Source organism: Ursus arctos, unplaced genomic scaffold, assembly GCF_023065955.2.
Source record: "Ursus arctos isolate Adak ecotype North America unplaced genomic scaffold, UrsArc2.0 scaffold_19, whole genome shotgun sequence".
NCBI lineage: Eukaryota > Metazoa > Chordata > Mammalia > Carnivora > Ursidae > Ursus > Ursus arctos.
The window spans coordinates 43,366,885-43,380,437 of NW_026622863.1; the positions used below are offsets into that span (position 1 = coordinate 43,366,885).

The 13,553-nt window shown below is 47.6% G+C and overlaps 1 protein-coding gene across 1 annotated transcript; it reads right to left on the reverse strand.

Annotated features, from left to right (window-relative positions):
• Positions 1-2,174: 2,174 nt before the first annotated feature.
• Positions 2,175-13,505, reverse strand: LOC113243629 (WD repeat-containing protein 87). The gene is made up of 5 exons (XM_048223993.2): positions 13,412-13,505; positions 11,955-12,122; positions 8,685-11,560; positions 7,966-8,237; positions 2,175-7,606 (listed from the first exon to the last, which is right to left on the reverse strand). The coding sequence occupies exons 1-5, from the start codon at positions 13,484-13,486 to the stop codon at positions 2,175-2,177; spliced, it is 8,823 nt and encodes a 2,940-aa protein (XP_048079950.1). The 5' UTR covers positions 13,487-13,505.
• Positions 13,506-13,553: the final 48 nt, after the last annotated feature.

Genomic DNA, 13,553 nt, shown 5'->3' on the forward strand with positions numbered 1-13,553 from the left:
GATCGGTAGGAGAAGAAAGGGATAAAGAAGGGGGGTAATCAGAAGGGGGAATGAAGCATGAGAGACTGTGGACTCTGGGAAACAAACTGAGGGCTTCAGAGGGGAGGGGGTGGGGGAATGGGATAGGCTGGTGATGGGTAGTAAGGAGGGCACTTACTGCATGGTGCACTGGGTGTTATACGCAACTAATGAATCATCGAACTTTACATCAAAAAAATAAAAATTAAAAATTAAAAAAAAGGATGTGGTGCTGAAAACACTGCATGGTATACATGACTGAGCTTAATTAGGACCTCTTTATAAACTGTTAAGATTTGGTGGGCAGCGTGATCCCAGCGTTCTGGGTTCGAGCCCCACATCAGGCTCCTCCACTAAGAGCCTTCTTGTTCCTCTCCCACTCCCCCTGCTTGTGTTCCCTCTCTCGCTGGCTGTTTCTCTCTGTCAAATAAATAAATAAAATCTTTTTAAAAAATAAATAAAATAAAGATTTGGTGGGCAGGATCCATTCTTCTCGCTGCTGCCAAGACAAGCCTCATATGTAAGTTCGTTTTGCCTATTAAAACTGCCACGTACCAACGTGGGGTGCCTTCCCTCTTTCTTCTCTCTCTCCCTGCCCTCGGTGTACAGGGACTGGTTTCAGATTATGCCTGGAAAGCTCCCAAGAGGGGTGTGAACAAACACTGTTCTGTGCCTCTCTCCTGTCTTCCCGTGGTTGCTGGCAGCCCTTGGAGTTCCTTGGCTTGCGGTTGCGCCACTCCGCCCTCTATCTCTGTCATCACGTGGTCTTCTTCCCTGTGTGTCTCCAAATTTCCCCCTCCTTATAAGAACACCAGTCATTGGATTTATGGTCTACTCTAGTCCAGTAGGACATCATCTTGATTACAACTGCAAAAACTCTCTTTCCAAAGATCACGCTCATAGGTTCTGCAGGTTAGAACTTTTGGCAGGACATAATTCAACTCACAATAGTTTCTAATACCATTCCCTGTTAAGAGGAACCAGGTCTCCCCAGAGAAATAGCTAATTCCAGAGCTGGAGAAGGGTGGGTATAAGATAAACCTGGAATATCTTGTTATACCAGAAAGTAATGAAGTGCTAAAAGGGGAAAAAAAAAAAGGTCAGGAAGCATGTCACAAAGGACACAAGAGGCTGAGGGCTGACTAGAAAATATGGTGGTCATGCTGGAGTCAGAAAATAATTTTGCAGCCACTGTGGCTTCATATCTCCAGCCCATAGCTCTTGTACCCTCCACATGGGCCTGTACTGCTTGGCCTCTGAGTGACTCCCAACTTCTCAGAATGTTCTCTTGCCCTCTATCTCTGGCTTCTCCCACAAAACCAAACACAGGTAGAGGGAACAGAATAACAAAGACGACGTCACGATGCTGGGTGGCAAATAGCACAGACGGGCTCCTTGCTAGAAGCTGATGGAAGGCTCAGCTTACCTGGAGAAAGGCAATTCTGAAGTTTCCATGGTGGGGAGGGATCAGGGAGGGAACACAGTTACCAGCAGGGACAACTTCCTCCACTTTACTACCCCTTCCCTTTAACTCTTGTCTTCTTCATTGCTAGAGGGAAGGGACTCATGAGATACTCTCAGGGTCCCCTCAACACCCACCACACCTGCTGTTTGGGACTCCAGTCATCAGCATGCAGAGTTATGAACAGGGAAATAGAGTCTGCCTCCACTGCAAACCTCCAAGAACTATGCCAGGTCTTCTGATACTAAAGTCCATTTTCTTCCTACTATGTCAGTGCCTCTAATATTAATGCCAAATATTCATTCATCTTTCCTTCCTATAGTCTTTAGGGGAGGATGGGGGGAGGCAAGGAAGGAAGAAGACAAGGAAAGACTCTTCTGCCTGAAGGCCTCCAGAGGGTGAGCACCCACTGGCTTTTGGGATGTTTTCCCATTCTCGGGAGTATATATCTGGTCTCCCTGGCTACCCTTCTGGAGGAGCAATGTTTGAGGAAGAGGGACACATTACAGGGATGCTGAAAATGAGAACCTCCTCTTTATTCCACATATGGAAGCTGGTTTCTGGAGCTAGGTAGGGAAAGGGCTTTGGCCTGGCCCTACCTCTGTGTGGGCCCTAGGGATAAGGGTCTAGATTAGGGTGACAAGTCCTTCCTCCAGGTGGGAATGAAAAGTCCTGACCTCCAGTCAGTCCCAAGTTAGGGGGCGGGAGCAATGATGTGGGGCATTTCCTTGGTGAGGTGAATATCGGCTTGGGGCAGGCTCTTCCAGGCAAGTTCTAAGATCCCATACTGAGCAATGCCCATGGGACTCATGGTACGGACGTTATTCTGACCTGGGAGGGACACCACCTCCCGGAACTCCAGAGGACCTTTAGGGTTTTGAGAGCCACCACAAAACAGGTGGCAGAACAAGCGCTCCCCAGGAACCAGCTCCATGGCCTTCAGGGCCTCCTCGTAGGTGATCTCTTGGGATTGGGGTTCCTCTCTCAATAACAGCTCCTGTAGCAGCTTCTGGATTCGGGGTGACTTAAGTTGGTACAGGTCCATGAGCTGGTGGAACTGTTCCATCCAAGCAGCACTGTCTTTTGCATATCGTTGCTGCAACATCCGCAAGACATAGTACAGTGCCACAAATGTCTCCCAGAGAGGCACCTCTTCCTTTTTCTTAGAGATGGCCTGTGCCTTCTTCTCCAGCTTGGGCAATCTGGGAAACCTGCCTTTGTCCTTAAAATCCCAGAAGTCCTTTTGAAACATCAGTGCAAGGGTTTGTTTTTCTACAGAGGCATGGGCACCTATGAAAATGTCTCCTGTGGCAGGATGAAAGTGTTGCACCTCCATCTCCTTGAGAGCAGTGGATATCTGCTCTGCCCATGCACTCCTGTAAGGCTCTTCTAGAAGATGCCAATTTACGCCCTTTGGGGTTGGAATCCCTTTGGTACCTAATGGGGACTTTGGTATGGGAACAGCAAAAGGTTTTAACCAGCTTTCCTTTCCTTTTATAGGCGGGATCACTTTCAGGTACTTTGGACCCATGGGCTCCTTACTGGGTTTTGAGATATGTGTGCTTTGTGATTCCAGGACCTGCTTGTGATGATACACAATGGCTTCAAGTTGGGCCAGATGTAGCCACTCTAAGTTTCCCTTTGAGGTGAGGTCTTTGAGAAGCTGGCACAATCTGTGGAAACTATCCCTAGAAAGCTGTTCTCCTGCCTCCATCCGTTCTAGGACATGGTGGATCCATTCTATATCTGAGAGTCCTACCTGAGCACCTATTTCCTTGGCCCAGATTTGGGGCACAGGTACCTTAGTCTTTCTCATCAGAGCTGGATGATGCTTCAAAATCCACTGCCATTTGGGCTCCAGTGGTTCGCCTTGGAGGTTGTGAGCTTCCATGGTCTTCCTCAATATGTGAGGTAAATATGGAGTCTTTAAGTCTCGCTCTGGGGACTCCAAAACTGTATCCAAAAGTTGTAGAGGTTTGGGCTTATATTTCTTCAACAGTTCTCCTTGCCTATCCATAAACCTTGACTCTGGAAGTATCCTGGATGCCTCAGGTGCTCTGGCCTTTTCTTCCCAGGGTACTTGTTTCATAGACACTGGTACTGGTATCTTCTCTTGTCTGCCCAGAGCTATTGGGATCACTTTCCTGGAAGGGGCTTTCAGAATTTTTAGTTGTATAGCACTGTCTTTGATATCAGGGATTCTTTTTCCAATAGAAGGGATTATTTCTCTTCCTCTTCGGTCTTTTTGTCTTTCCTCTTGTGACTTAAATAATTTTTCTTTTTTTAAGATCTCTTTTTTCTTGTCTGCCTCTTTTTTCAGTGAGCTTTCCCCCTCTTCTTTCTCACTCAGACTTTCTGACTCTTCCTCACGCAGACTTTCTGACTCTTCCTCACTGATGCTTTCCTCCTCCTCCTCTTCAGACCCTTCCTCCTCCTCCCCTTCCTCCTCCTCCTCTTCCTCCTCTTTCTCCTCCTCCTCCTTCTCCTCCTCCTCCTCCTGAAACTTCTTCTTCTTTTTCTTCTTTTTCTTCTCTTTCTCCTTCTTCTTCTCTTTCTCCTTCTTTCTCTCCTCTTCCCCCTCTACCTCTGCCTCCTCTGCCACCTTCCTTTCCTCCTCCTCTTCCTCCTCCTCCTCTTCTTCCTCCTCCTCCTCCTCTTCTTCCTCCTCCTCCTCTTCCTCAGACAAACTCTCTTGCTCTATTTCATCTAATAAGCTTTCCATTTCTTCAGAAAGGCTATCTCTACTTTCCTTTTGACTAGGAAGCTTTTCCCATGGTGTATCAACTGTCTTTAGCTCTTTTCTTCCTTTCTCTTCTCTCTTTCTTGACCTTTGTTCAAGCAGTGGTATTACCTCTTCATCCTTTGTTAGTCCTTCCTCCTCTTCTTCCTGTATGACTTCTCTCTGTTGTCTGGCCAATCTGCTTTCTTCCTCAGTTATTTTTTTCTCTTTCTTCATCATTCTTTTCATTTCCTTGGCCAGTTTTCTCTGCTTCTTAGCCAGTTTCTTCTCATCTTTGGTTACTTCTGGTTCTTCCTCAGAAAAATCCCACTCTTTGGCATCAAGTTTATTTTGTTCCTTGCTCAATCTCCTTTCCTTAACAAAGAAGTTCCTCTTCATCTTTGTCATCTCTATTTCTTCCTGGGTCAGTTTCATTTCTTTTTTAGTAAGATCTCGAAGTGCCTTTAAGACTTTGCTGCTCACTTTTGATTGTGCCCTGGAAGTGCCCTCCTTTTCTTTAATCAACTTCCTTACTACTTTGGCTAGCTTCCTCTCTTCCTGGGCAAAGACTCTCCCTCCTCTGGTAAATTCCAGTTTTCCTTTGGCAATGTCCCTTTGCTCTGTGGCCAATACCCTATCTTCATACCTCAGTATCTTCTCCTCTAGTGACAATTTCCTCTTGATTAGTTCTAGTTCATTCTTAGTCAGTCTTATCTGTTTTAAGGTTTCTTCAGTCTCTCCTGCAGAGAGAATTTGCTTTTCCTCAGCCAGCCTGATCTTCTCCTGGGCCAGTTTCTTCATTTCTGTGCCCAGTGCCTTTTCTTCCTTGGCACTATCCCACTCTCCTCTGAGCATTTTCAGTTCTTGAAATACTGCCCTCTTCTCCGTAGCTAATTCCATCTTGTCTTGGGCTAGATTGTGCTGCTTCTGAGCCAGACTTTCCTCTAATTGGGTCAGCTTTTTCTCTGCCTCGTCCAGCTTCTCCTTCTTCTGGGAAAGTTTTTCCTTTTCTTCCATCAGCTTCTTCTCTACCTGCGCAAGTTTCTTCTTGTACATGTCCAGTTTCTCCTTTGCTTGGACTAATTTATTTTTGTTCTGGGCGAGGTTTTGTTTGACCTGGAGGAAGTTCTCTTTCCTCTGAGCCAATTTCACTTTCTCCTGAAGCAGATTCTCCTTCTCCTGAGCCAGAGACTTCTCCCTCCAGGCTAGTATATTCTTGTTCTTCGTGAGTTTCTCCTTGTCCTGGGCCAATTTTTCTTTTTCCTGGGCCAGTTTTAACTTGTTCTCCATCAGTTTCTTCCTTTTCTGGGCAAGATTTTCCTCTTCCCCAGGCAGTTTTTCCTTGTCCTGGGCCAGTTTCTTCTCTTCCTGGATCAGTAGTTCTTCTTCCAGGGCCAGTGTTTTCTCTTCCTTAATCAGTTTCTGCTCTTGCCAGGCCAGTGTCTTCTCTTCCTGAACCAGTCCCTCCTCTTCCTCAGCCAGATCCTTCAATTCCTGATTCAGTTCCTCTTCTTTCCGCACCAGTTCCTCCTCTTCCCACATGAGCTCCTCCAATTCCTGGGCTAGTTCCTTTTCTTGCAGTGCCAGATCTTGCTCTTTCTGGGTCAGTTTTTCCATTTTCTGGGCCAGTATCTTTTTTACTTCAGCCAGCTTCCCTCCTTTCTTTGCTGTTTTCTCTTCTTCTCGAGCCAGTTCCTCAAATTGCTTGGCCAGTTTCTTCCTTTTCTGGGCCAGTTTCTCTGCTTCTTGGCTTAACTTATCCTCTCTTTGGGCCAACTTTTCCTCATTGTGGACAAAGTTTCTCTCTGCCTGGACCATTGTCCTGTCTCTCTGAGCCAGTTTCCCATATTCCCTGGCCAGTTTTCTCTCTTCCTGGGCCAGTTTTCTCTCTTCCTGTGCTAGTTTCTCTTCCTCTTGGGCTAGCTTCCTTTCTTCTTGGGCTCGTTTCCTTTCAGCCTGGGCTCGTTTCCTCTCGATCCAGGCCTGATTATATTCTTTTTGGATCTGTCTCTGCTCCTCTGACATCACCTCTTCTTGTTCTTCTTCTCCCCATTCCTGAGACAATTCTTCTCCCTCCAGGGTCAATTCCTCCTCATCCTTGTGTTCTTCTCTGGACCTGGCCTCTATCTTTTCCCAGACGTCTAACCATTCATCCCATCTCAGCTTGTCCACATCCAGCTTTTCCTCCTCTGGGAGTGGCTTCCTTTCATCTGTTTGTTGTTTCTCCTCTTCCTCAAGATGCCTCTTGTCCCAAGCATTCTTCCATTCATCCCAGGATATCTTTGTCTCATCCTGGGCCTGTTTCCACTCATCCCAGGACTTCTTCCACTCCTGCCAAGACAGCTTCCTCTCATCCATAATTGGCCTTTCTTCTTGCTTAACTACTTCCTCCTCCTCTGGTTTGGCCACTTCCTCTATTTCCTGACTCACATCCCTCTCTCCTTTGCTCACAGTCTCTTTTTTATCCACTTTTATTTCCTGCTGAACTTCTTTCCTCTCTTGCTTAAAGGGCTTCTTAAAGGAATTCTTCTCTTCTTTCTTCGATATTCGTTTTCCCTTGGTTAGGCTACTGGGTCCTAAAAAGATAATTTTCTTTTTCTTGCCTTTTTTGGGAATCACCTGGGTTTCCTGCAAGTATGGCGTGTCCTCTGCTTCCTTTTGCACTTGCTCTTGCACCTCTGGTATCTCGTCCTCCCTTCTGACCATCATGTCTTCTCTAATTGCCCTTTCATGAATAAAAATTGGTCTCTCCTCTGGCCAGGCTATATCCCATTGGAGGTCCTCAAGCAGAACCTCACTTTTTTTCTCCAGCAAGGGGCAGATCTCCTGAAAAAGTTCCCAACTGGGCTGTTGATCTGCCAGCACTTCCTGAGCCATGGTCACTAGCTCCATGTTCAGAGCTTCTGACATTTTTGTTTGGGAACCAGATATTCTAAGGGTCATAAGACGACAGAGATCATCCCTCCATGAGGAGCCCTCTTCAGGGATGGTCTTGCGGCCAGGTGCTCCAGCAGCACCCCGCCCTTTGGCTTTCAGCTGCTTCACCACTGGTTCTTTCTTTACAGCAGGTAGAGATTCCTCAGTTGTAACTTCAGCGTCTTTTGTCTTCTTCTTGTGCCTCTTTTGGGGTTTCTGAACTGTTCTTTTCTTGCCTTTTCTGTCATGTATTTTCCTCAGCATCTTCAGGGTCAATGCAAAATGGTCCTTTGAGGTATCTTTCTCTGGAGGGTGTTGCTCACCATCTTTTGAAATCTTTAACACACTGATGGTTGAAGACATTCTAGAATGGGTGGCTGTATCCTCCACCAAAACTGGTGCAGCTTCCCTCTGGTCACTTTCACCCTCTAAGGGACCTGGCTCTTTGCCAGCCTCTTTTATCTTCTTGAAGGCCCTCCACAATTTTCGGGCTGCAGGGAAGATCAGGAGACGGAGATAAGGAAGGCATGGGAGGCTTAAGTCACATCTTTCCCACTAATGGCATGAGTAAGAGGAATTGCCATAAAAGAAGTAGCACGGGGCTGAGGCCTTTTAAAAAAAAGAAAGGATTCTCCTTGCTTTATTCCAGCACTCCCCCCTTCCAAATCCTATGGAGATAAGCACTGGAGTATCCCTGAATTTGGGCAGATTCTTTCTAGGAAGTTTCTAAGAAAAGATCTGTCTGCTTGTCTCCAGTCCCACCTGATTGATAACTCTTGACCCACAGTTAGCCCTAACTGTGTTGCCTCTTGGAGACCCTGAGGCATGAACCAGATCACCCCATACATACTGTGCTTTTTGACTGCCGCTCGGCCCCGTCTTTGGCCTTTGCCGGACTTCGTGGCAGCTTCAGTTTCTTCAGGAATTACATCAGGTTGCTTGGAAAGGGATACATGTTCAGAAACCCTTGAGACCTCTAAAGAAAAAGCAGGTTTTTCCTGTCCCTCTGACAAGGTCAGGTTTTCATTTAATCGCTGCTCCACTTGAGTATGAAGGACTTGGAGATCTGTGGCCCGCATCCCCAACAGATGGTCTAGGGATTCCTCCCCAATCATTTCCTGCCTATGAAAGTCAAAGGAGAGGAAAGACCATGGTGAATTAGGGACAACAGGGAGAACGAAAAGGAAGGAACTGCTGTGGAACAGGCAGGGGCCTTGGCACAGTGGCCAACACAGACAGTGTACATCGAGGTAAAGGATGGCCAACAAGAAAGAAAAAGTCTAGAAAGCTAAGGTGGCAATGAATGGAGTGGTTTGTATGGGGACTGAGGGGGTAGGAGAAAAGAATGAAAAGGGGAACTCAAGAGTTAGGGGACAGACAGGAGCAGGAGAAAAAATGGAGACAGGAAGGAGTCAGGATTGTCAGGATGGTCTAGGAATGGAAAAAGACTATGAAAGAGAAAAAGGACAGGAAGAGTTAATGGACAGGTATGAAGAGATAGTGAAGGAAGGGAAAGGGAGAAGAAAACTAGAGGCTAGTCGAGAATTGCAGAAGACACAAAGAACTTACTGCATCTCCCGGAAGGTCTCTCGGTGCTGGATCAGGTTTAAGAGTGAGGACTTAGAGTGGATTCCAGTGTCAGCCATGAGGCTTAGGGCCTTACTCCTCACTCTTTGGTCCTTGTCCATCAATCCTTGGGCCAGAGGCATGGCAAAAAGATGAGTAATCATTCCTAGACGCTTCAGCCCTTCCCAGGCTAGCTCTCGGATCAGTGGGTTGGAATTGGTGGTGTCATCCAGTAGACGATGGGCTGTTTCAGAGCGCAGGGATGAAGACACCTCGTAAGAGGCAAAGATTTGCCCCAGTGCACCAATACAGCATTGGTACTTCAGTGGAGAAGCGTGGATCATAATGTTGAGGATTGTCTCTACTAGGCTATTAATAGCTATTTCACTCATCTTTTTCCCCAGCCAACTACGGTTTGCTGAGTCTGTAAGGACACTGTAAGTTATATCCTTGGACAATCTCATTTCTATGAAGTCTGCATCCTCCCTTTCCTGTGAATATTCTCCTGCATCACTTAGAGCTTTTTCCCTACTGTGCCAGAAGAAGAATTGTTCGGATTTGTCCCATTCCATTTCCCACACGGGTGAATGCAGGTTGCACTGTAGGTATATTGGACTTCCCTCTGGCCAAAGACGGGCACGAATCACTGAGTTGGGGATGTAGCAGTCAGGAGCCAAGAGCCATTTCCGCCCATGACCAAAGTAGCATCGCAATAATTGGTAGGGGTTGAGTCCATCCCAGGTAGTCAACTGTAGTTGGGGAGGAAACATGTAATGGGGAGGTTTGCTCACCTCCATCCCATCAGTTTCCTCTTTATGCAAGAAACCACATCTGAAGGCAGACAGTAATGTGGGGCTCCCTTGCTCATCTTCTTCTATGACATGTGGCACTGTATGATCAAAGGCAATGGCCCGCTTATTGACAAGTTTCTCTAGACCGACTAATTCCTGTTGCCCTTTTCCAAGGTAGATATACTTGGGCACAAATATGGTCTCAAAAGAGAAGAAGAAGCTTGGTGTGAAAGGCTTAGGGGCCTCTAGCACTTCATCTGTCATGCTCATAAAGGAAAGGCGAGCCAGCAGGGTTGGGTGAAGCAGTTTTAGACAGGACACCAGATAAAGACTGTGGTTAAAAGTCACAAGCAAGTCACCCCGGTCATTTGCAAAGCAGAGTGGGCCAAAGTGCAGCGATGAGTCCAGCATGGCTACAAGTCTTCCATGGAAGTTCCAGACCCGGACAGACCCATCAATACCCCCCGTGACAAAAAGACTCAAGGACCAGCAGACATCAAAGGATGTGATGGGACACTGGTGCAGAGGCAATGTCTCTATAAACGTTGAGCCTTCTTGTGACTCAGAGGACAGAAAATCATGGAACTTCCAGAGACGCAGGCAGTTAGTCTCCGTGATAGCGCCCACAGATGTGGGTAAGAGTATCAGGTGTTTTAGATGACAGCTGCTGAGAATGCTGGCAAGGGGCTTCAAATGTACTTTCTTCCCCTCGAGCACAGCTTCTGATAGGTGTACATAGTCATCCATTCCATAGGAACAGAGCAAAGAGTTTTCTCGGCTACCAAAAACCCCTCCAGGTAGTGTAGAGAGTGCCAGTATAGCTCCAAAGTGCATGAACTTCTCTATTCGGGCACAGTAGTTCTGGGAAAGCACTCTTATCACACCACTCTGGTGTCCAGAGAACACCAGTCCTTGTAGACCCCGACCCAGGTGGAAATGCCCATAAGCCAGGCATTGTACCCAGTCTTGAGAATCTGGTGAGGTGCACAAGAGATACTTGGCTGGGCAAGGGCAGCGGGTCGTGTCAAACACCAGTACCTCTGCGTTGCCTGTTGCTACAAAGAGCTCCTCTTTTTCTGGGTCATAGGCCCAATCCACAGCCTGGTCCAGGATCGTGAAGGGCCAGGTGAGGACCAGAAGGTCCCCTGTGAGTGGGGACACAAAGCGCAATAAGCCATCCTCAGTACTGCACAGGATCCGGAACCGGTTTTCACCGCAGTGGACCCGACGCAGCTGCTGGGGAGCAGAGCCACAGACATTGAAGAGGCTGTAGAAGCAAGGCAGGCGACGCAAGGAGAAAGTATGGGTAGTTTGGCAGAAGAAAGTAATGTTGTCGATAAACTCGAGTTTATACAGTTCCTCTCCAAGTTCTAGCCGCCGCAGCAGGTTCCCCAAAGTCAGGTTCCACTCCTTGATCAGGCCTTCCTTGCCAGCTGTTAGCAGGGTGTGGGCTTCTGGCCGGCTGCGGATACAGATCACCGATGAGAAATGGGCCTTGAAACTGTGGAGAGAGTTACCCCGGACGAGGCTCCATACTTGGATTTCCCCAGTCTTATTTCCAGCATAGAGAAAGCCCTGGTCAAAACAGGTGAAGCAGCAGGTGATAAAGGAGCCACTGGTGGTGGACGTGAACCTCTGAACCTCTCCTAGCTGGCCGTGGCCCTGGCGCTCAAGGACCCTCACCACCGTCTCACACAGCGCCAAGAGAGAGCCATTGGGGCCGTTCAGCCTGATGTCCTGGACGAGCTCATCACCAGACATGGGAACCATGTGGGCTACTTGGAGGCCCTTGCCGCTTCTCTCGATGATCCAGGTGACCACTGCTCCCAGGATGCCTGACAGAAGCATTTTCATTTCCGGGTCGTAGCAGAGGCAGTTGATGTTAAAGCGGCAGGGCACTATACCCAGGGGTTTGAACGACCGGAAGTGGTCCCCAAAGAGCCGCAGGATCAGATCACCACAGTAGGCCACGAGGATATGAAAGGAACCTGTGTGGACCATGGACTGGATGGGTGGCAATCGTTCAGTCATGGAGAATGTTCTCTTCTCGACCATGTCCTCAGTTTTGCTCTTCATCCATACTACAGCCTACAAGAGAGTAAGATCGACCCTGCCTAGGAAAGATAGAAGAGGAAAGGGCAGAACATGCAGCTCCTTTCCCCTGTGCTCGTGCTGAGGAGGATGTGGAAGACTCTCAAGTGTTTTTACCACCACTGCCCCCCACCCCGGTTATGGGAATTGGAAATACTGTAGAAGCAGGAAGCCTGGGACCCTTTCCCTAACCGTGGCCTACTTTAGGGGAACCAGAAAATCTACGCAAGGAGAGACTGTAATTGGAGAAGGGAGGAGAGGGGGAACCCTAGATTTAGGTCATTTTCATTCGAGAGGTAGATCTCCCTTTGTCAGTCTGGGGTGAGCGCTTATGTGGGCACGGCCCCTGTCGAATGAGCTAAGGAGGAGAAGAAAGGCGACGCAGTTTTACCTGGATTTCTTTGGCGCTTGTCACCCAAGAGAGGGAGGCAAAGAAGTTGGCATCACTGAAGTAATAGCATATAAGTGGCATATTTTGAGGATGGCGAGACTCTCTGAACAGTATCTGGGACTGGTCACTCAGCACAACCACATCATTCTTTGGGTCTTCTGACGTTTGCTGGGGAGAGACATGGCATGAAACGAAGAGACCAGGACACACGTGCACTAAATATATTCTCACACAAGTCACAACTGAAGCCATTCCCAAGGTCATGCCTCATGCCTGTTACACCCACACATGCACGACTTGTTGTTCGTAGGACACCTACACTTCACAAGCAAGTAACACAACCCGACACAAGAGAGAACCAAACCCCTACAGGGCCTAAATGGGCAAATTTCATGGTGAGAGTACTGGGGAAAACAGATGTTCTTCCCAACATACCCATTTGCTAACACTCCCCCTTCTGTCTACAAGGTACAGATGTCATAAAAGGCATATTTAACCATTACCCAGGGAAGTGCATCGCCGCAGACCTACATGAAATGTAACAGAGTGTGACAAAAGTTGGTGCAACTTTAAGTTCTTAAGGCTTAAAAGTTCACAAAGTTAAGACTTTAATACCCTGGGGCGCCTGGGTGGCACAGTCGTTAAGCGTCTGCCTTCGGCTCAGGGCGTGATCCCGGCGTTCTGGGATCGAGCCCCACATCAGGCTCCTCCGCTGGAAGCCTGCTTCTTCCTCTCCCACTCCCCCTGCTTGTGTTCCCTCTCTCGCTGGCTGTCTCTATCTCTGTCGAATAAATAAATAAAATTAAAAAAAAAAGACTTTAATACCCTGCCTGGCCTTTAAACTTGACAGAGGAGGATAAAATATATACAATATGTATTATCCCACGGTGACAGAACATGCGCCATGACACATTCGCCTAGAATAGTGTACACAGAGCTAACCAGCGCGAAACTGAGGTCAGCAAATGTTCTGTCTGGTGCCTTCTCCCTTCTCTCTATCTTTTTTAAGATTTTATTTATTTGAGAGACACCGCAAGAGAGGGAACACAAGCAGGGGGAGTGGGAGAGAGAGAAGCAGGCTTCCTGCTGAGCAGGGAGCCTGATGCAGGGCTCGATCCCAGGACCCTGGGATCATGACCTGAGTCGAAAGCGGACACTTAATGACTGAGCCACCCAGGTGCCCCACTCTCCCTTCTCTTTTGGAAAAATCTCTCTCCCCAAAGGGTTGGTTCCTCTGACAATGCTCCAAAGTATTCACCTTCCATTATCAAAATGTTCATGCGAGAGATCCCGAGGCTCATTTGGAAATGGATGGCCCACTTCCTATTAAGAGGACGATTGTCTTATGGTCTACTGTGCCTGCTTTCTGCCACCCTGGAAAATCTATGCTCCTCTGAAGTACTCATAACAATTAAGATAGAGGCCAATAACATATTTATATCCTACATATGTATTACCTTGCTCTTATGTATGATGTCATTTACCAAGTATTTAAAATCCTTCCATAGGGGAATGAGTCTGGCAGAAGACATCACCTTGATTATTCCCTGGTCCTCCTGAGGACCGTTGCTTAAAAACCTGTGGGAATCCAAAAGAGGC